This window comes from Protobothrops mucrosquamatus, unplaced genomic scaffold (genome assembly GCF_001527695.2).
Source record: "Protobothrops mucrosquamatus isolate PMUCROS unplaced genomic scaffold, P.Mucros_1.0 scaffold3513, whole genome shotgun sequence".
Lineage (NCBI taxonomy): Eukaryota > Metazoa > Chordata > Lepidosauria > Squamata > Viperidae > Protobothrops > Protobothrops mucrosquamatus.
In genome coordinates, this window is record NW_015389483.1 from 15844 (window position 1) to 24781 (window position 8938).

The 8938-nt window shown below is 40.3% G+C and overlaps 1 protein-coding gene across 1 annotated transcript in view; it reads left to right on the forward strand.

Moving 5' to 3' along the window:
- Positions 1–7628, forward strand: part of LOC107297759 (calcium-activated potassium channel subunit alpha-1) — a gene marked incomplete at its 5' end in the record, with an annotated part of 22781 nt that extends 15153 nt beyond the window's left edge. The window contains one exon of the mRNA XM_015827120.1: positions 6879–7628. Within this exon, the coding sequence (XP_015682606.1) occupies positions 6879–6903 (25 nt within the window). The remainder of the gene's footprint in view (positions 1–6878) is intronic.
- Between the last annotated feature and the right edge of the window lie 1310 nt (positions 7629–8938).

The following is an 8938-nucleotide window of genomic DNA, read 5'->3' on the forward strand; positions in this document are numbered from 1 at the left end:
CTGGGTGTAGAAGAATAATTTGGGGTTCCAACTCAAGTCAAGTCAAGGTTGCGCAAGAACACATCAACATGAAATCCAGACAGCTGTGAGGAAAGGAGATTTGATTTATTCCCCAAAACAGAAGTTTCCCCTTGGGGGAAAAATGGGGTACAGAGAAGTTGTTTTATAAGGGGTCTGGTCCTTGGTGTGGGTCAGAGGGATGTGGGTGTGAGAATGTGTTGGTTCTAGTCTAGTGTGTGACACTTGAGGGCTACGGTTATGCCTACGTGTTGATCCGGAGAAGGGGTTGATTAAGATCTGGACTGAGTCTCTTCGTTTGAACTGTGAGCATTATAATTATGTTTACACTGCTTACATTAATTGAGTTTTGTGTGTTTACAATTTGACATAAGTGTTGAATTCATTCTTATGTTTGCGGTGACTTTAAAGGATTTTGTTATTATCGCTTGACGGTTTTCCCAAAGGCTCTGGGCAACATTTTTATTTTTTTTGCAACTCGGTTTCATTCATTAGAGATATGGGTTGGTCAATGTATGAGTCCCTATACAATGTTTCTAACACAGTTATACACATTTATAAATTCTTCCCACAATACTCTCTCATGCATGGAAGATTGTATGCCCCATGTCTCTTGTGCACCAATAAAACATCCCAATGCTTAATTGCTGGGTCAGCTGTCTTGCCAAAAAGGAAAGAGATGAAGATAACTGTCTGAAGGCTTCTCCACCGCTTTGAGGTAGCAGCATGAGCTACTTCTGAAGGTTTGCAGGCCTGATCTGATTTGACCCACCTCAAGAAACCTAAAGTGTCTTCAAACGAGAGCTCAGCCAGAAGTTGACATCATGTGGCCATCACCTTTCCTGGCTTAAGTGGTAAAGGAGAAAGGGAAGCTTGGGGTCACTTCAACATAGTTTTAAAAAGGAACTAGCTTTCCCCCAACTTTTTGAGAGGACTGGGTGTTGGGGAAAGTCTAGGGCTTTGGACTCTAATGGTTAATGTTTCTTGTCTGGAGTGCCACTTCCAGATACCAGAAGGGCCTTCAACTGTCCACTCATCTAGAGATGAAGAATTTTTAATTATTTTACAATGCCTTGGTAAAGCCACACTTGGAATGCTGCATCCAGTTTTGGTCACCACGATGTGAAAAAAGATGTTGAGATTCTAGAAAGAATGCAGAGAAGAGCAACAAGGATGATCAGGGGACTGGAGGCTAAAACATATAAGGAACGGTTGCTGGAATTGGGTATGTCTAGTTTAATGAAGAGAAGGGTGAACGGTGACATGATAGCAGTGTTCTAATATCTCAGGGGCTGCCCCAAAGAAGAGGGAGTCAAGCTATTCTCCAAAGCACCTGAAGGCAGGACAAGAAGCAACGGATGGAAACTAATCAAGGAGAGAAGCAACCTAGAACTAAGGAGAAACTTCCTGACAGAACAATTAACTAGTGGAACAACCTGCCTCCAGAAGCTGTGAATGCTCCAACATTGGAAGTTTTTAAGAAGAGACTGGACAGCCAGGCTAGTCAACCATGAAGAGAAGTTCAGACACTGATGTCAAGAGCAACAGCCAGCATGATTGTAACATGCATCATACAGGAACCACAACTTGTCAAGCACAGGAAAATCAAGAAGCGCAGGCAGTTCAAATGAATATAAAGGTTTATTGCAAGCTTACGCTGTCTGCAAGAATCTGGACTACTAATGATCAAAACAAATAGGCAGTAGATAAGAGTCAGTGGAATTCAAGATGGGCTGGACTTAGGTCTCCTGTGAGCACGAAGGGACTCAAGAACGATGACACATTTGACCCCTACCTCGGGCTCAGCTCCATTTCCTACACAGCCAAACACGATTGGAGTTGAGTTGAGTCATTGCATAGTGAATGTTGAATGTGATTCCGCTCATTGGCTTCAAAAACTTTTAACTGATCTTCAATGCCTGTAAAGCCAACTTGATAATATGATTCTACCTAGGAAGACAACACTGGTTCCAATGAAGAAATAATCTGCTCAAGAGGTTGGGAGAATAGCACCACTAACTGGGAGAACCTTGGTGGGAACAAGAACCAGTCTAGTGAAGAGAAGGACTAGGCGTGACATGATAGCAGAGTTCCAATATTTCAGGGGCTGTCACAGAGAAGAGACAAGCTATTTTCCAAAGCACCTGAAGGCAGGACAAGAAGCAATGGATGGAAACTGATCAAGGAGAGAAGCAACCTAGAAATAAGGTGAAATTTTCTGACAGTAAGGACAATTAACCAGTGGAACAGAAGTTGCCCTCAGAAGTTGTGGGTGCTTCATCACAGGAGGCTTTCAAGAAGGACTGGATAGCTATTTGTCAGAAATGGTGTAGGGTCTCCTACTTGAGCAGGGGATTGGACTACATGACCTACAAATTCCCTTCCAACTCTGTTATTCTAAATAATTCAGATGTGACCGCTGGATCTAGTCTACATAATGGAAGATCAGAGAATGTGATGAATAGGAGAAGAAAGCAATGTTGTTAGTCAAGAACATGCAACCATTCACTGATTTACAGAATGACAACTACTTAGATCAGAGGTCCCCAACTTTTTGGGCACCAGGGACCGGTTACACGGAGAAAGGTTTTTCCGCGGACCGGAGGGTGCGTGGTTTTGTGTGCTGTCTGCATCCCATGGATGGGGCTTTGCTTGTTTATGCAGACTGGTTGCTGGCATGGTGCGGCCCAGTACCCATCCACGGACCGGGGTTTGGGGACCCATAACTTAGAGGACTACTATCTAAAGCTGAATGTATATCAATAGATATTCGTAAATATCCTAAGCCCAATTAATAGGCTGAAGGATAGGATATGGAATTTGATGTAGTCTATCTGCCACAAAGTGAAGGAAACAACAGTAGTTTTGTCTGATGGATATGTGAATTCAGTTAATCGATAATTTATTAAGCTCACTGGGCAGAATTATATAATGTTAAACAATGAAAGTTAAATGAAATAAGGAGAGAAATAAATGAGTAGTAGTACTAATAGTAGTTCCAAAGTCCACATTTCACAGAGAGGACCACTGATTTGAAAGAGGGGTCAAAGAGGCCATCTAGGTCAAAATTGAACAGCTCTCTCTGAACAGAGAGGGAGGGATACGACACCATCGATCTCCAGTCTACAACACAGTCCTTTCAGCAGCTCCAAGAGGACTCCACACCATTTGCACCACTCAGGTGACCCTGAGGATACAGACAAATCCCCAAGTGGCTTCAATGACTCTGTAAAAGAAGGCAAATGACCAGCTGTCTACAAGGAGTATAAATCCTTCCATTCCCCACCATCCAGTCAGAGCTGAAGAAGCTTCTTGGATGAGAAGTGAAACATCTTCAAAGAAAAACAAGGAAGTCCAGTTGCCTCGTGGAAAAAAAAGCATCTTTGGGACAAATATGACCTGGATGACTGAGACTCTCCATAGACATTTACTAATAGTAGTAGTAACCAAGTTATAATTAAAGTAAACCATAACACCATATTCATAAAAATGCCAATATACTGGGAACGAAACAAAACATAACCCGTTGAATTACAAAATTAGATTATTTAGGCTTTTGCTCCAAGCAAAACTCAAGTCAGTCTCAAGGAAAGACCTCTTCCAAAGGATTTCGGAACAGGGTTGACAAGATCAGGAAAATTGTTCTGCATTTTCTGAAAATTATGACCGCCTGCCCCTTTCCCTCAAGACTGATACCAATGAAACAGGCTGGTGTAGCAGCAAAGAACCCCCAAACGAATGTCTCTGTACTTTGGCCTTTATTTTAAGACCTTAATCCAGAACCTGAAGACACCTTTATGGAAAGGAAGAACGAGATTCTATCTACTTCCTGCTTCAGACATTTTTAACACGGGGACATGGAAAGAGCCCTGGTGGCGCAGTGCTTAGAATGCAGCACTGCAGGCTAATTCTGCCCACTGCCAGCAGTTCGAACCTGACCGGCTCAAGGTTGACTTGGCCTTCCATCCTTCTGAGGTCAGTAAAATGAGGACCCAGATTGTTGGGGGGCAACAGGCTGACTCTGTAAAACCACTTAGAGAGGGCTGTAAAGCACAGTGAAGTGGCATATAAGTCTATGTGCTATTGCTATGTGCCTGATCAAGATAAAACTTCATTCGATTTATACAGTATTTGATCTTTCTTTCAGGAGCTCCAAGTGGTGTGTTCTCATTTCTCCTATTTTTCCCCCCATGAAAATAAGCCGGGTTGGTTGGGTAGTTTTCAGGATTAGGAAAGGGGTGAATAGTTTTACACTATTAGTGTAAAACATTCACCCCTTGCCCACTTGGTTCCCAGATATCTGATCCCAGCCTTCCTTTATGTAAAGTGGAGCATGTAAGACAACAGTTTTGCCAAACTCCACCTTGATAAAAAGAAGCAGAGATTCAACGGATGCTTGTTTCCATTTCTTTCTTTCATTTTAAACACAAAGCCGTGTGTTTGTGTGAACATGCCAGGCTTGTAAAACAAGGGAACTGTCACATTTTAAACCCATCTTGGGAAAGTTAGCTTAACCGTAGCTCCTGCAAAGTTGGTTTCCACAAATGCATAATGGCAGGTGTGTCATACTTGAACTAAATGCTTTTTTAAAATGGAGCTGAAATTATTTCTGAAGTGTGAGGTTTCCCTGGAAAATATATATGTATACAGTATATATATATATTTCCCCTACAACCTTTCAGAAACAGATTCCATCTGAAAGCTTCAGTTGCTTCCTGTCCAAGCCTCATTAACTATTCCAATGTTCTGATGACTTTAAAAGATATATGGCTGTATATGTGCAAAAAATAAAATAAAATAAACAACCCTTGCTTGACTAAAAAAAAAAGATAAATGAATGTAGAAAGACGCTGTCTGGAATCTGCAAAGCTGTAGATCATCTTAGAACAGATTGTAACTTTATCATTTTGTCAGGAAGAATAATTTAGGGCCCTTAATCCGTTAGCTTTGCAGTGCAGGGTTTTCACATGATGAATTCCTATCGGCCAATCTGTTCCAATCAGAGCAAAAGTTAATTAGAGACCCGAGGAATTTAGTAGCGCCTGCCTTTCCAATGGAAAGGAACGTAGAGAAAGAAAGAGGTCCACCAGCAAAATAAAACTGACTTGTAACGAAATGCACAGGGGAGAAAACCTCTACGTGTCATCTACATTTCTCATTTACGTAGCTTGATGAAAACTTTGCAGAAGTTCTCAGCCAGTTCTGGTTACAAAGTCGGTCAATATGTCACCAGACCAGGAAAGATTTCTTTGAATGTCAGGCAGATAAATCACTGGATTGGCTGCTATGCCCGGCTGTTCCTTCCACACGCAAGGTCTTGTGTAAAAGCCGCAAAGGAGTTCCTTTCCAAGCAATTGCTTAGACAATGGCTGAGGCTAAAAAATGGCCCCTTATGGGCAACATGGCTAGTCTGGAGAACTTGGGTTCATCAGTCAGGCAATTCTGGTGATGCTGGCAACATATTGAAAGCAAAGGGAAAGGGCCCAACTCACACTTTCTCCAAAGGATATACCTATTTCATTGATTTGAGTCAGTGAAAATGGGCTCCGTTTTTTTTCCTACCCATTCTATCTCTTTCGGTTGATTTTTTTTTTTTTTGCTTCCAGCCTATTTCTGGTTCTCCTATCACTTGTCCATGTGTTAACCAGAAAATCTGTTCCAACCTGGGTATTAGAATTAATGTTCTGATTAAAAGGCATGTAGATAAGCATTTCCTACACACACACACACACACACACACACACATATAGAAAGAGAGACAGACAGATAGACAGGCACACAGACACACCCATATGTATATGTATATGGGGAATGGAATGGAATAGATGAATGGAATGGAACAGAACAGAGTAGAGTAGAGTAGAGTAGAATATAGACTAGACTAGACTAGACTAGACTAGACTAGACTTGACTAGAATAGAATAGAATAGAATAGAATAGAATAGAATAGAATAGAATAGAATGGAATAGATTGTTGGCTAAGTATGATAGACACATAAGGATTTGTCTCCAATGCATAAGTTCTCAGTATACATGAAAAATAGCAAAGTAATAATAATCATAATTTCAAAGTAATAATCAATTGCAAGGAGGCTTAGCCTTCTATGGCCATTTCCCCCAAACTCCACGTATGTTGTGTGTAGTTGTTGTTGTTTTTTTTTGGTGAGAGCATGAGATAACTCTGGTCACCAAATGGCCATTTTCAAATGTTGTCAGTATCAGCAACTATATACTTCAACCATTCAAGCACCTCAAACCACTGAATTCTCCCCAGTGGGCAAAAGAAAACAAGATTAACAATATTCAGCAATATTGGAATTCCCAAAGACCTTGTTTCATTTTTTCAGGGAAATTTTAGCGTGGCAAAATGCATTCCTGTCCTGATCACCTCAACCAGGTAGTGTTCTCCACAAAGTCAAGCTATGGGCAGTTTACTAACCAGGTTAGAAGCTCCCCTTTTGGTCCCCTTCCATAATTAAGTCAACCTCCTGCCAGCTCTTTTTAACTCTTTGCCTTCAAGCTAGCCAGCTTTTCGTCCTTTCATCTCTAATCCATGTTCTCAGGCTTATGAAATCTATCGCCCTTCACCCGCTAGTCATTACTCAAAGTCGCTTCCTATCGGTTGCTTTAAAACACCTCACAACACAGCCTAAAATGCACTTTTCTCCACTGCTTTTGGCTTGGCACTAATTTAAGCTTCTCTCTCTCTCTCTCTCTCTCTCTCTCTCTCTCTCTCTCTCTCTCTCTCTCTCTCTCTCTCTCTCTCTCTCTCTCTCTCCCTCCTTCCCTCCCTCTCCCTCTTTCTCTCTCTCTCTCCCTCCCTCCCTCCCTCTCTCTCTTCCCATGTTTCTACTCTTTAGCAGAAAAGAAATGGTTTACAGATGAATCGGATAACGCCTATCCCAGAAACATTCAAATCAAGCCCATGACCACCCACGTAGCAAATCACATCAATCACTATAAGTCTACAAGCAGCTTGATTCCACCAATCAGAGAAGTCGAAGACGAATGTTGACTCCTAGAAGGACAGGACAATCTGTGTGTGGTTTGTTTGTTTTTTAAAAAATAAAAAATAAAAAAGAGAGAGAGAGAAAGAGAGAAAAAAAAAGACACCTGACGGACTTCGTGAACGGTGATATAACATTTATTCCTCTTTCATGCTGAACCTTTGGTGGGAAAAGTGAAAGTCTAGTAGACAGATCTTTGTTTGTCTGCCTTTAATATTTGCTTCCATGTATTTTGGAAACTCTTTTCATTTATATATGAACATAATAAAAAAAAAGTCATGTATAGTCTCTAGCATTTTAAATTATTTTTATTTATTAGAAAGATGATATATGATGAATATATTTCTTTATTCATTCTCAAGTATTTTCCCTTAAAGAGAACAGCTGAAGATTGTGGCCGGACTCCATATATATATGTGGAGAATGATGGTGACAAATTGAAGCAAAAATGTAATTAAGAGAGAGAAATAATGTATTTTAAACAAGTCCACTTGTATTTTAGTAAATCAAAGAAGAAGAAAAAGAAGAGTTACTAAAATGTTTTTTTTCTGGAAGACATGTATTTTGTTTAGCGTTGACACCAGCTCTTAATAAACTAAAGTTTATTTATTTTGGGGGAAAAAAAGTGGAAATGTCCTATTTTTATAGAAAGAATATTATTCTGGAATTATGAATCTATAAAGGCAAACCTCCCACTCTGGTGCCCTCCAGATGTTTAGGGATCCTAACTCCCCCACGGTGGAAGACACTAGGTGGAGAACGACTTTCTTACTTTCTTTCTTTCGTATTGCTCACGGATTTTCATAATGGAATCTTCCAATCAAATAATTGCACAACAGGCACATTCGGTCAACAAGTTATAGGGAAAAAAATATCAATGCAACATTTGTATGGTCTTCCCAAAGTGCTTTTCCAAAAGGCAACTTTTGGACTTCTTTGGTTGTTGTTTTTCCTTGAAAACATTTTGCTTCTCCATCCAAGAAGCTTCTTCAGCTCTGTTGAGTTAGTTCAGAACTGAAGAAGCTTCTTGGATGAGAAGCAAAATGTTTTCAAGGGAAAAGAAGAAAAACAAAAAACCAAGGAAGTCCAACTGTCTTTTGGAAAAGCACTTTTGGGACAACCATGACCTGGATGATTGAGAATCTCCATAGACGTTTGGTCTCTATTTCTTCCAGAAACCTGTAGAAATTTCTTTCTGTAGCTTTCTGGTGAGTATCATCAGAAGATCTCAAGATGAAGAGCAATTAACCACGTCAATTGAAAATTTCTCCACAAGCTTCAGAAGGTATTTGCAGCCTAATCTCATTTTTTTTAAAAAAAAAAAGATAGGCTTTTCGTTGACAATGAGGCTTCACAGAGTGATTTATGTTAATCTAGCAAAAAGCTGAGGTTGGCCATGCACCCTGAAAAGTGACAACATTTGTGGTGACGATCTCAGGGGTGTCTTGTGTTCCTAATGGCAGATTCCAGCTTCTCAGCCATAATACATGCAGATGTTGATCAAGCTCTAACTGTGATGCACACACTACGATCCAGACGTTGCTTATGCTAAGCCACAGCCACTTAATTTCTATTTATTTTTTTTTGAAATCAACTATTTAATTTCCAAATATTTGGAACTCTGCCCATCACAGTGACATCAAATGAAGCATCAGCGTAGTAATAAAGAATAAGGACTATCTTTGATGTCAGGAACACAAAGCGTTTAGAAAAGGCTTAGACTCAGAGCTTTTCTTCCTCAAAATGGTGGACGACCTCTCTAGCCATTAGACAAAATTGTGGTGTTTCATATCTGTGTTGCAAAAGATAGTTACTCCAGCATTCGAGGCTGTAAATAATTCAGCAACTCTCCAGTTTAAATTATGTACTCCTGACCTGGATCCATGTAGACAGACCAATTCTTGAAGAAAATG